The sequence below is a fragment of the Henckelia pumila genome, chromosome 3, assembly GCF_033568475.1.
Source record: "Henckelia pumila isolate YLH828 chromosome 3, ASM3356847v2, whole genome shotgun sequence".
Classification (NCBI taxonomy): Eukaryota; Viridiplantae; Streptophyta; class Magnoliopsida; order Lamiales; family Gesneriaceae; genus Henckelia; species Henckelia pumila.
Window position 1 is genome coordinate 59926991 of NC_133122.1, and position 14456 is coordinate 59941446.

The 14456-nt window shown below is 38.2% G+C and overlaps 1 protein-coding gene across 1 annotated transcript; it reads left to right on the forward strand.

Moving 5' to 3' along the window:
- Positions 1 to 11328: 11328 nt before the first annotated feature.
- Positions 11329 to 12876, forward strand: LOC140888815 (uncharacterized). Its single transcript, XM_073296518.1, has 3 exons — positions 11329 to 12011; positions 12186 to 12493; positions 12536 to 12876. Exons 1-3 carry the CDS (start codon positions 11329 to 11331, stop codon positions 12874 to 12876), a joined length of 1332 nt encoding a protein of 443 aa, XP_073152619.1.
- Positions 12877 to 14456: the final 1580 nt, after the last annotated feature.

Here is a 14456-nt window from a genome sequence, read left to right on the forward strand (position 1 = left end):
GTTCGCAACTGCTCTAGATATTCCTTGCAGTTACGCTTCCAATGACCGGGCTTCTTGCAGTAATGGCAAACATCCTTGGATTTTTCCATGTTTGAAGCCTTTGTCTTGTACTTCTTCTCGGGTTCGATTTTCTTGGGTGGGGCAGAACGTTTCTTACCCTTTGTACTTGGCCCCTTCTTAGCAGAAGAAGAGGAGCCCACCAAGAAAGCCGGTTTATCCTTCTTTAATGTGGATTCATATGTCACAAGCATATTGACCATCTCTTCAAGGGAGGCCTCTATCTTGTTCATATTGAAATTCACCACAAATCCGTCAAACGAAGAAGGAAGAGACAGAAGTAGTAAGTCCACGTTGAGTTCATGCTCCAACACCAAATCAAGGGTTACCAACTTCTATATGAGCCAAATCACTCGTACCCCATGATCACGGACCGAAGTCCCTTCACGCATGCGACACGTCATTAGCTCCTTTACAGTAGCGAACCTTTCAGCCCTCGATTGAGCCCCAAAAAGTTCCTTGAGTTGTACGTGAATGTCAGCAGCATTCACGGTGTCCTCAAATCGCCTCTGGAGTTCATCAGACATCGAGGCTTGCATATAGCATTTGGCCTTGATATCATGGTCCCACCATGTATCAAGTTTGGCTAACTCTTCCGGACTTATGTCAGCTGGTGCTTCCTTCGGAGGAGATTTTTCTAACACGTAGAGCATCTTCTCCGAAGTCAAGACAATCTTCAACTTACGGAACCATTCCGTATAGTTTGCGCCAGTCAGTTTATTTTGTTCGAGGATCGAGAAAAGTGGATTACGCGAATTCATCTTTATGAAATACTGAAAAGAAACAGACAAATATCAGTGATTGTTTAAGTAATTTACTAAGACATAAAATAGGCAAAATTTATTTTATGAATCTCACTCCCACTATTTTAACGATTTCACTACCCTCTAGTGAAAACGGGAAACTGTTTTCCTTAGTGAGAACATGGAGTCCAATTGACAATCTATGGTCCCGAATAATATCAGCCAACCATAATTTTCAAAAGGTAGAGCCCAATTGCTTTCAAAGCAACCTCCATGTTTTTACCTCATGTCCAATAAGGGCCCAATGATATGACGCCGTTTATTGTGACATGTCAAGATGACCCATCAATATTAAGTTCTGATGGACGGTCGCCATGTGGATCCCCCAATAATATGAGCCGATCCCATGGGAGTTCCACCCAACTTACAACATGTGTCGATCCAATGTACAGCTTTCCGACGAACGGGCCCCCCCAATAATATGAGCCGGACCGTATCCGCGGGTAGCATCTCATACATTGATCGTTGATGGAAGGTAGGAACATTTAAAAAAATTTAAATTTCCTTTATTTATCTTGATATCAATTTTTAAATCATATTTAAAATGAGGGATTTTAATTATGAAAATTTGTCTCATCATTTTTAAAATTTTGTATGCTTGCCGGATTCACACAATTTTGTCTAAAACATGCATACAACAATAATATCACATATTATATAGGATGATCGATTCCATTTCTAATTGACCCGTGGTTGCCAATCACGAGTCTTAGTCCAATCCTAGGTCATATGCAGTATGCAATGCTATCCTATTACATTGAGCTTCCAATTTACATTTCTTCTGTCTTTATTGTCTGCTGGGCCCACCTCCATCTTCAAATCTTGATCTCCCACTAAATCTAATGTATTTACAATAAATAACCATGACAAGTAGGGGATACATTTTTAAGGGGTGGGAACGGGCCATAAACCAAACCCACTTTTATTACATATGACAATTCATATTGGGCCATAAACCAGGCCCATTAATAAATCCAACAACAATAAAAACAAATGTAAATTCCTAACATACACCTACAAAATTGGTCATGACAATCGATCATCCTTATCCAATAACATTTAATTCAAAATTAATTTATTGGATAACATGCAATGGCAATTTAAATTTAAAAGGATAAAATCATATTTCATATATAAAATCTTATTTTACATACAAAATCATATTTTATCTTTTTATCAAATAAAATCATATTTTATCTATAAAATCCAATTTTATACATAAAATCATATTTTACTCAATATTTCCATAAGATCATATCTTATCATCAATTGTACCAAAAATAATTAATTTCAAAATTCAATTTAACGGATAAAATATTTAAATTTTCCAAAAATTCAAATTTATCCAAAAATCAATTTTAAAATTTTCGGACTCGAACAATTCGATCCGATGCCTCGTGGACCAATCAAAAACAATTTTCGATCGGACCAAAAATAGAATTTTAACATATTAAAATTTAATTTAAAAATTAAAAATTAATTTTTCCGCGGGCCGCCCGGGACATTCCCGGGCTGCCCGCGCCCCATAGGGCTCGGGCCGGGCAGCGACGATCGCTGCCCTGGGCAGCGCCGAGCGCGGCCCCCCCCCCCCCCCCCGGGCAGCGATCCAATCGCTGCCCGGGTTTTTTCCCGAATTTTTTTTTTATTTTTAAAATATTTATTTTGTTTCAAAAACCGAGGCTTAAAAATTTTTTGTACAATCGATTAATTTAATCGCTTGATCTGAGCAACCTGGCTCTGATACCACTGTAGAAGAACGCGGCGATCAGATCAATTAGGATTGATACCCGGTGCAGCAAAAGTTTAAAAATTTTATATGGAACGATTCCATAATGGGTATCAACCTTACGATTAAATTGTGTGTGTAAAAATTAAATAACGATTATAAAATTTTTACCTCCAATCTCGAGGCGAGATTATGGACACCAACAGATTTCTCTGCTCTTGTTGTATATCCCTGGAACTGATGGACGAACTGTTCTTCAATCAGGTCCACGAACGGATATTTAATCCCTCTGATAGATTGCACTAGAAAATCTATCAGAAGTTTCTACGAAGAGATTAACGAATTTGATCTGTTAAACCAGAATGTAAATCAAAATTCACAGACTGGATTTTCCGAGCAGAGAGGAGAAGGGGGGCGGCCACTACTGATAGAAAAATAGGGTTTTTTTCGAAAATTGTGACCTGTTGTGTGTAATTTATGTACTGCAATAACTTATTTATAATGTAGGCCACTAACAGCTTAGGGCCCATTAGTCATAAGTTCAAGCCCGACAAGCAAAGCCCGCATGTTCAGAAATTAATATAAAATTCATCATGACTCCGATTGATAAACCGATTTCACCAATATGCACAGAAACCATTTCTGCACCTTTTAAAGTCAAGATAAATTTTTCTGAATCCGAATTCAGTGATTTCCAAAAATGCCCATCCCTATGTCATTTTAGGAAATCTTACTCCTCTACTCATAATTAAGAAGTCCAACTTCTTTGTTCATTAAATTTAACTCTTTAAATTTAACTATCTCAACGGGGATTAAAAATCCATTACTCTGTGTGACCCTCAATGGTTCAGGGATACAGCTAGCCGTGGGCTCACAACTCCTTGTGACTCGGAACAACAATTTTCGACTTGCCCATCGAATCATGGTAAGAGCGCCTAGCAACATCGCCCCATGATTCCCTAGGTATCACTGATAGTGCCTGCAAGAACCAATAGATTTTGGTTAGCGTACAGTACGGTCCCTTCATCCATATATCCCGATCGAATCAACAACCATTGGTATATCGAGAGTCGTTCGAGATTCGATAACTATGCAATACATCTTGAAGATCAAATAGTTACATCGCATGTGTTACTAAGAAACCATTTCTTAAAACACATCATGTACTCTGGCCAGAGATTCGTCACACTAATATCTCCTCAGATCGCATAGGATATCCACACTCGCAAGTATGTGGTGAATCCTTGACAACAAAGCATCGACTCCTATATGTGTTGTAACTGTACCCAATCCCGACACCTGATGACCCCAATAGAGTCGGTAAACGAGTCAAAGCACAGTACTAGCATATAGAGTCTCAATGATGTTTCAAGTAGTAAGGACTAATGGTGTACAACCAAAACCGCGGACTTTATCCACTCGATAAGTGATAACCACTTGGAAAGTTCGGATAGGGTAGTTCGATCATTCATCATATGAATATCCATTTGCATGCTTCGAACATCTCTATGTTCCTTACCAATGAAACGTGGTACTCTGCATCGCAAATGCTAGTCTCAAACTCGAGCGATCCTTATCCTTATTATCGGACGGCTCAATCGACTAGGAACAGTTTAGAATATACAGTGACTATAAGATGTGTTTCATGATAGACATCCTCATGTTCTACCACATCTTACATACACTATAGTATATTCAAGGTCTTTATCAAAACAATAATAGTATATCATAATATAACAATATGAAGAAAGATAAAGTCATTGTCATTAATAAAAGTGTAAATTATATTAAACAAAAGATTGTTTATACAAAGAGTCATCAAAGCCCTTAGCCACAAGTTGGCTCACCGGGCACCTACTCTTTCACATCCGATTCGTGATATTGAATTGGCAGTAATCTTATTGCTTGTTAGATCGGGTATCACTATCTCCAGTGAAATTTTCGAAGTCTTTTCTGAACAGAGAAGTCAAAGTATGAGTTTCGCAACCGAACTGATTTTGAGATTGAGGAAAAGATTGGATATGATGAAGAATCTGATGGTGAATTCCAGTATACTCCGGAGTAATACAGTGCAGCAACTGAGGTTTGAACAAAATGATATATTATTATTTTATCTACTACCGTTATTCTTTGAGCCGATGGATCTGTTCTTATTTTATCTACTATCCTTGACTTCACCGACCGATGAGTGTTGCACTTCTAATTTAGACTCTGGAACAGATATGAAGTCTATCAGAATTCTTTTGTCCGAATTGAGCCAACATTGATTTAGAAGATGGAGATAGCGTAGAAATCAGATTTGATTTAGAGAATTTAATGAAGAAGAGTCAGAACTGGGCACAGTTTGAGTTTCAGGACAGTGACGATACCTCAGTTGTGAGTAATTGTTTTGTTGTGCCAGGAATTTTGATTGAAACAGAGTATCTTGAGATTGGCACTTTGCAGTTATTCATTATTCTTTCAGATGACCGAAAGATGTTCAGAGGATTAAGGAACCGACTGTCTGTGGTATAGTTAATTGTTTGATTGACACGAAGATTACTTTTCGACGAATACCTTTCTGAAGCTATCGACCAGTCTGGAAATTTGAAGCCATCTGAGTTTTATTAGACCGATTGCAGAATCTGCTACTGTTTGCCAGACGGAATGAATTCCAGACTTGACCCGATGTTGAGAGGTTGGTCAGAAAGAATATCATATTGTTTTGCCCTGTCGCAGTTTATCCATGCAGAATAGCATTGGGAGTGCTCGGCACGTGGTTGCTGGAAATGCTATCTGACTATAATCAAGATATTACTGTAGTCAGCTTCTGTTTCTGTACAGAATGGATTTCAGCCACGACAATATGATTGGAATTGTTGTCAGGAGGATTTTCAGATAGTTGACTTGTCAAAGTCTGTCCTTTCAGAATGAGATTTTGTGTTAACTCTCACCTTGAACTCAGTCTTTAAGAGACTTTTGTTATTGGATTATATTTGGGTTCAGTTTATTATCCTCAGAACGACGGACAACCAAGAATAAGCGATATAGACTTTAAAAGGATATGCTGAACTGTAGTGCTTGATTTTGGCACTAGCTGGATGGATTTCTCATCTTTTGCGAAGTTTTTGTACAACACCTTTCAGACGAGTATATTATATCAATTTTGTAAATGAGTTGTACGAGAAAAAATGAGAATCCCAATTGAATTGGGATGATTTTCTGAGTTCCCTGACTTGGGATCATATTTGATTCGAGGTTCGATGGACGGATGGATATTTCCTGTCTAGGATGAAGACGATTTGAGAAGAAGGATGAACGAATTATTCAGATTCTCGATAGGAAAGATAAGCAGCTCAGAAACAAGTCGATTCCGTTGGTGAAGATTCAGTGGAGTCGTCACGGAATTGAAGAAGCAACCTGGGAGACCGAATCCGATATGAGGCAGCGATTTCCAGAGTTATTCGATTGAGGTGAGTTCGTCTTTAGTATGATTCTTTCTGTTCAGTCTGTGATTTGTCAGATTTAGAGGACGAAATCGAAGGGGGAGAATTGTAATGCCCCGATTTTATTATAATTGTTAATCGAGATAATCAGAGTTTTCAATAATTGAGAATCGTATTGATTTCGCAGAGGGTCATTTTGAAAACTTTGGAGGAATAAAGGACTGAAATGCAAAAGTTGGATTTTATTATTATTATCAAGAAACTTGACCCATCCTTTCACCCATACCTCTCATTCCTTCCTCCTTACCTCTCTATCGATTCCTCTCTCCCGGAAGCCATGAAAATCGACATTTCAAGCTTTTTTACCGCTCGATTCGCACGATCCGACCGTTAGATTTTGATTCTGAGTTGAGATTCAGGATCAACGCAACGAAGGCTTCGTTTTGACGTAAGTTTCGCTACGATCTTTGAACTTTGATTTTTGTTGGGTTGTCAGAATTTGATAATCTTGGAGTATGTCATTCTTGAACTAGTATAGATCGTATATTCGAAGTTGGTTTGGAAAAAGATCAAAGTTTGGATTTTATTTGATTTTTGAGGCATATTTTCGAAAATGGGGTCTTGGATTTGGTTGGATTTTTTATTGATTGGTTAGTAGAGAAGTTGATATGGATTTTTTGGAATGGTTTGAGGTTGTTGATGATTTTTGGTTTGACCATTTATAGCCGTTATACCGTCGAAATCGAGTTTTGGTTTAATCGGTTGTTCGTTTGGTTCAAATCCGGGTTTGTTTGAGTTGACACCGAGTCCGTATGATCTTCCTTTTCAGATTTGGATTGGAGTTTCGGGTTTGGATCGAACTTGGAGTTGAATCGAATCGAGAGTTGAAGACGGTATATTGATTGAGTTTATTTGTTTCGTTTTGTTGTGATTCGATTGATTATTTATTTGAGTTCGTTGTTATTTTTTAGATTTGAACCCTCGACGGACTCGAAAGGTAAGAAGAAGACAATTGAATGAATGGGACAATTAACTCGAATTTGATTTAATTCGAGTGCCCAAAAGAAATCACATACTTGAATGCTATTTGAATTATTTGATTTTAACTTGAATGAATTTATTTTCACTTGCATTCATATTGAGCCTTTTCCTTGATTTTACGGGCAAGAGAGGCCCAGAAGAGTTAGATGTTCTATGGACTGTAGTTGAGTGACATTGGTTAGCAGATTTGTACCAATTGTCGAGAAACACTCTCTATAGGTGCCCAGAGTCTGGAGGAGTAAAATATTCCCCGTCCACCTCGATCGGGAGAGTCGGTGAGTTGGTGATATTTTACCCTCGGAATCCCAAATGAAAGAAGAGAACCTTTACTTTGTGATTATCCAGACTTGATAATCCTGGTTTTAAAGACATGCATTACATTTATGCATTTTCGATTCGGAGTTATTGACATGTTACTGGAATTTCCTTTTTGGCTGTTTACTATATCGTGTTCGATATATTATGTGATATGCATGTTTAGTCTCTTTTACTGGGAATTGTATTCTCACCGGATTATCCGGCTGTCGTTTTGTTTGTATATGTACTTGACGGCAGGTGGGGCAGGATCGAGTCAGAAGATGCAGGACTAGATCGAGTTGGAAGTGATAGAGTGAGACACCGTTTAGAAGTTTGTCCTTTTAGAAATCTTGCATTATAGGGTTGATGAAATTTCATGTCTTGAATCATGTTTAGGAACTAGAATTTATTTGACTTGTCGAATGACCCTATCATCGAACTTAGATTGTATTCGATTTGTACTGTATTGTATATGCATGTGGAGTTGTAGTGCATATTTATACTTTGAAGCATTGAATGACTTGAATGAAATTGAATTGGCCTCTTTCCGGTTCTGTCGAATTTTCTGGGCAGTAGCCTTGAGATTTTGGGTGCGCTCGATCGCACGAGTTCGTGCGATCGAGCGCAACCCTTGTAATTCCCGGGCAGAAGCTTGGCACTTTGGCGTGCGCTCGATCACACGAACTCGTGCGATCGAGCGCAACACTGTTCATTTAAAAAAAAATTTCCTTTTCTTTTTCGATTTTTATTAATAATGCTTATTTATTGTTTATTCCGAGATTAGATGATTAGAAAACGGAGTCTCACAGATTTTTTGAATATAGGATTGGAACCTAGGATCCTATTTTACTTGAATTAGCCTAGAGGTACGTACACATTGACTGAGATTTCTAGCGAGTATACATGTTTATATGTTGCATTTATTTGGCATTATTATATGACATGATATATGATTTACCGCTTTCTATATTCATATGCCTATACCTTGTTATACCTGATTATAGAGCCGCTCAGCTCTATACTCGATAATCTGTCACTGAGAGTACCGCGACGGCGGGGACATATATGTCTGACTGCTCTGGTGTACTAGACGAGTGTGGTTGCTCCGAGAGGTTGATCCGTGCGGTAGCAGCACTCATGTGATGCCGGTTCTGAGCATGGATTTCAGATGACCCTTTACCAGTCATCATGTTGCATGCATCATATATATACGTATACTCATGTTTATGTACTGGGCGTTAGCGCTCACGTCCTAGTTGTTATCTTGGACACCCTATTCCACGGGGCAGGTCGCAGGATGGACGGAGCTGGTTGTTCAAGGCAGGACTAGGGAGCAGGAGCCTTGAGGAGTTAATTATACAGCAGGATTCGATATATCTGTATAATTTTTCCTTTTAAGTCTTTCGATTTGGTTGTGTCACTACAGCATTAAACCTGAATTTATTACTAAGCTGATATGTAATTTATGGATTATGTTTTCACACGTTTTACTCTGTTAAGCATTTTGTTTATTAAGTTTAATGCATGCTATTAGTTTCCAGTTAGTAGATGATACCATGCAGGGTCACTACATTTTTGGTATCAGAGCATGCTTATATTTTGGGATTAGTACTTGAGATTTAGTCTAGTCTTGAGTAATTATTGCGCATTTGGGATTTTAATATGCAATTATTTTCAGGATATGGCCGATAAGAGTCACTGTAACGCCCCGTTTTTATCTTAATTGAACTTATTGAGATAATAAGTGATTTCAGAATTCGAGATCGGACTTATTATTAATCAGGGACCTTTTTGCAATTTTCGAAAATATCCGGGACTAAAACATAAAATTGAGTTTTGTTATATTATTAGACTTTGACTAAGTCTTTCTCAATCACTCCTTCATCCCCTCCAACCGTCCCCTCCTCCATTGAAGCGAGAAAGCTTTCCCCAAGCTTTTGTGATTTCTATTCTAGCTCAATCCGTCCGATAAAATTGATTTCTGATTGGACATCTATGATCACAGCGACGAGTGCTCCGTTTGGAAGTAAGTTTATCTTAATTCTGAGAAGTTTGAGTTTTTCGATGTTTTCAGAATTTGTTTATGCTCGGAGAGGATGATTTTGAGTTAGCAGTGATCGTATATCTAAGACGGTTCGAAGATCTAACGACGATCGGATTTGTTATGATTTTTCTTATTATTTTTGAAAACCTTGATTTTGTGATGTGTTGGGATTGTGTTGGAATTGAGGTTTGAGGTTGATTATGAGTTCTTTGGATTGTTATCTTGTTGTCTGCGTTTCCAGTTTGATCAGTATATAGCCGTTATGCCGTCAGTTTGAAGTTTGAACGTCGTTTTGATGTTTTGAGTTTGATATGTGTTTGATATCGATTTTGATCACCATGACTTCTTCTGATAGATTGAATTGAAGTTCTTGAAGATTGTGAGCCTTGCAGTCTTGATCAGTTTAGAAGAGTTGAGCCGATATAGTATCGATGTCTTTCTATACCGATTGATGAACTTGAATGGATATTGAATTGATATTTGTTGTTTTACAGATTGAAGATTGTGAATGACAAGAAGGTATAAGATGACTTTGAAATGGGATAGGACGATTAACTCGAATCCGGATTGATTTGAGTGTCCTAGAAGAAATCACATATTGCATGTTTATGTGCTTATTTGAATATATGTCTGAATTGTTATTTGAATGCACTAGATTCATATGCATTCATATTGAGCCGAATTGATTATTCATTTTGAATTAGACGATCTAGAGATTGTAGTCGAGTGACTTGGTAGGCGATTTACTACTTCGTTGTTTAACTTACTATAATGCTCTGGAGACTAGAGGATCAAAATATGTCTCGTCCACCTCGAGAGAGAAGTCGGTGTGATTGTAGGATGTTTTAACCTCGGGATCCCAAACCAAAGAAAGAAAGAATAGAAGAATTTCATTTGATTATCTGAGTCTGATAATCCAGAGATTTTAAAGACATGCATATCATTTTAATTCAGTACTTGATGGATTAATTGAATTATATGAGGAATGAGTCCTTATATGACTTGATATGTTTACTTGATTGCATGTTAGTCTCTTGCACTGGGAATATCAATTCTCACCGGATTATCCGGCTGTTGTCTTTGTTTTTATGTGTACTTGGCAACAGGTGGGGCAGGTACCAGTCAGAGACCACGTGGATAGAGGATCGAGAGATTAGAAGTGAGGTCATCGGTGTAGGAGTTGAATTTGTAATTCAAACTCTTTTGAATTTGGTATTGTAATCTAGTATCGAAGCATGTTCTAATAGTTGGATGAATGTATGACTTTATAACTACCTGGTATTGATATTACATGTTGGATGAATTTATACATGTTGTTGGTTTAAGTTTTGGAAGAGTTGGGGATTGAATTTTGACAGAAAAATACCCAAAAAATCTTCTGTACAGGGCGTCTCGCTCGATTGGTAGAATGTTACCGATTGAGCGAGCACCCCGGGCCTTGGGCAGAAGGTTGGGAATACTTGGCCGCTCGATCGGTAAGATTTAACCAATCGAGCGGGCACTGTTCACCTTCAATTTTTTTTTTTATTTATTTGGTTTTTCCATCTTAGCCTTGTATGATTATTGTATGGTTTATTATTAGATAGATGATTAGAATCGAGGCCTCACATTAAGTGGTATCAGAGAGATAAGTTCCTGAATTTTGTTCTAGGAGTGAGCGGGGTAGATCGAGTCCGCTTGACCTTAAATTCTCGCATGTGATTGATTAATTCTATGATTAAAGAATATGCGAGCATGCTTTATTGATTGAAAATTTATTGAATTACTTGACTTGGTGATTCAAATTGTTAAAGCATGATTTAATTGAGATATGAATTGTATTCATGCATTGATCTGAGTTCCATCTTTGAATCGAATAAGTAGATCAGAGGTTTTGAGACACTGAAATGATGAGATGTGAATTGAATTATCCGTGTTCTAACCCTGTCAATTTAGATGGGTACTCGAAGAAGACTAGACATGAATACTCCACCGATTATTCCTACGACAGAAACTCCTCCGGTTATGACTCCTCCGGTGGTACAGATGGATGACACGATCACGCCTATGGAAGCCTTACTGAAGAGGTTCCAATCTTTTAGGCCGCCGTATTTGAATGGGAAGGAAAATCCGGTCGATTGCGAGAGTAGGTTCGAAGATATTGATCAGCTCTTTGAGTCGCTTGACTACTCGGATGACTGCAAAACGAGACTGATAATTCATCAACTACAGGGAGTGGCAAAGAGTTGGTGGATGACTACCAAAAGAGCCAAAGAGAATAAAGGTATGGCAATTACTTGGGCACTTTTCAGAGCAAAGTTCTATAAAAGATTCTTTCCGGTTTCCTATCGAAAGGATAAAGGTGCCGAGTTTGCAAATTTAAGGCAAGGTAACATGAGTATTGAGGATTATGTTACAAAGTTTGACAGTTTGTTGAGGTTCGCTCCGCATATTACCGACAACGAGGAGGCGAAAGCAGACCAGTTCATTAATGGTTTGCACCCTGACATCTTCATTCTGGTAAATACTGGGAGGCCAGATAATTTTTCTGATGCGATGGATCAGGCTAAGGGAGCGGAAGCGGGACTGATGAGAAAGAGGGAGAATCAGTACCAGCCTCAACAGCAGCAGCAAAGGCAGTATCAGAATCAACAGCAGATGAATGAGGGTGGTAGCAGTGGTGGTAGCAAGAAGAACTATTTCCGTCCCAAAGGGAAACAGTTCAAGAAGTCGGGAAGCACTTCTTCGAGCTCGAGTGGCTCGAGACAGTTCAGTTCTGGACAGGGTTCAGGATCTTCTGGAACTTTGTGTAGCAAGTGTGGAGGACGGCACTCCAGTGAGCAACGCAGAGGAATTTTTGGGAACTGCTACATCTGTCAACAGACAGGACATTATGCAAAACAGTGTCCTCAGAAAGGTTCTGACCAGACTCAGAGTGGGAATACCTCTCGACAGTCATCTCAGCTTGGTAGGCAGGCTACTGCAGTTCACTCCTTCCAACCACAACAGCAGAACCGTCAGGGAGGTAATCAGAGTTCAAACCAACCTTCCCGACCGCAGGCTAGAGTGTTTGATCTGAACGAAGATGAGGCTCAAGCTGCACCGAATGATGTGATTACAGGTAACTGTAATATTTTTGGTTATCCTGCGTTTATTCTGATAGATACAGGTGCATCTCATTCTTTCTTATCTGAGAACTTTATTGTGATGCATGCCTTGCCTGTTGAGCCTATGTCTACTTTTGTATCTGTTACTTCACCTTTGGGTGGAGGTATTGTGTCAAAGAATTTGGTTAAGAACTGCGAGTTGAGTTTTGATGGGAATTCGTTTGAGTGTGACTGTATTGTACTTAGTCTGTCTGATTTTGACTGCATTTTGGGAATAAACGTGTTGACTGAGTACAGGGCTACCGTGGACTGTTTTCAGAAGGTAGTTCGGTTCAGACCAAATATGGCAGATGAATGGAGATTCTTTGTAAGGGTTCTCGTTCTAAAATTCCTTTGATATCTGTTTTATCTATGACTAGATTATTACAGAGAAGAGCCTAAGGATTTCTTGTTTATGCGATCGATATTTTGAAGTCTAGCCCTGAGCTGAACGATATACCAGTGGTTAGGGAATTCCCTGATGTGTTTGCAGATGAAATTCCGGGATTGCCGCCATTTAGGGAGATTGAATTTGGAATTGATTTGACGCCAGGTACTCAGCCAATTTCAAAAGCTCCGTACCGAATGGCTTTGATCGAATTGAAGGAACTGAAGGAGCAGTTGGAAGACTTGATTGCTAAGGGATACATTCGACTGATAAGTGCATTTTGTATGCATTATTTCATGTTATTTTTATGTCTATTTTGTGTGCATTCATATTATTTTTATGTGTTTTTATGTGTTTTAGTGCATGTGTGTGTATTTCACTCCTTGGGTTAATTTTGTAGGAAAATGGATTTTTGAAGAGTGAATTACGGAGCAGCCTTGATCGAAAAATCATATTTAATTTTAGATACATTGAAATCCAATCTCCACCGTTCATATTAAAGTTAAAGATGTTTTGAAGCTGCTGTCCAAATTTCAGCTCAATCCGACGGCTAGATCTCGACATTTGAATTTTTGAAAATTGTCGCTCTGTGTAGATTTTTTGTACTGCGCGCGCGCGAGAATCAAGCTCGCGCGCGCACGAGTCTGACGTACAGCCTTCTGTTTTTATGTGCTGCGCGCGTGCGAGGCCTATGCCGCGTGCGCGCGCGTGTTTGGGGGTCATATGTGTTCCGAAAAATCCTTATTTTGAGAGGAAATTAACTGGTAGGCGTTCCGGACCATATATATAGAAGATATAACATATTTTTGAGGGTTTCGGAAGCTCCAGAGTGAGACAACGCAAGAGGAGGCGGCTACAAGGCTTGGGAGAGAAGATTTCTTCTTTCTTTTCTTCTTTTTATTTTTATTTTTGAATTATTGTTTTTAATTATTGAGTAGTTTATTTTCAACCAACACGGCGTGATTGGGCCGAACAAATTCATTTAGAAAACTTGGATGTTTGTTTGGGAATTTTTAGAGATGATTTTATTTTATTGATTGTCAGATTTATATTTATCTTGTGAATAGTCTGATCAACTGTTTGCTTGCATGTTAATCAATTCCAAATCGACAGAGGAGGTTTTGATTTTGATCACTCTGATAATTAACATATTATAAAACCGACTAGAAATAGAATTCGGTTTCAGTGTGCAGTTTAGGTGTAAACTGAATTTTCACAAATATTTAATGCATTCAAATTTGATTAGAATTACGAAAGATTAGTTCATCAATATTTGAATAGGTTTGATTGTTCTAGAAATAGACCTTTGAACAAATTAGGAGAATTCCCGTGAATTAAGATTAAATCTGAGTCCTGAATCGACTACATGTTACAAAATTTGTTCGGTACCTACGTGTGTCTTGGTTGTCTTTGTCTTAATTATTTTTATCTTCAGTTATTTTTATTCTTATTTCTTAATCAGTTTTTATTTTATATTCTTATTTTATTTAATTCAAAATCCTTCTATTATTTTGTCTAGATTAAGTAAAATAATTAATTCTTGAGAATTG

What these genes read in the sequence shown, in the direction of transcription:
- LOC140888815 (XM_073296518.1), top strand. Translation starts at nt 11,329, where the DNA reads ATGGGTACTCGAAGAAGACTAGACATGAATACTCCACCGATTATTCCT. An exon ending in CAACAGCAGCAGCAAAGGCA is followed by an intron (nt 12,012 to 12,185) that starts GTATCAGAATCA and finishes AACTTTGTGTAG; the next exon opens with CAAGTGTGGAGGACGGCACT. An exon ending in ACCGAATGATGTGATTACAG is followed by an intron (nt 12,494 to 12,535) that starts GTAACTGTAATA and finishes TTATTCTGATAG; the next exon opens with ATACAGGTGCATCTCATTCT.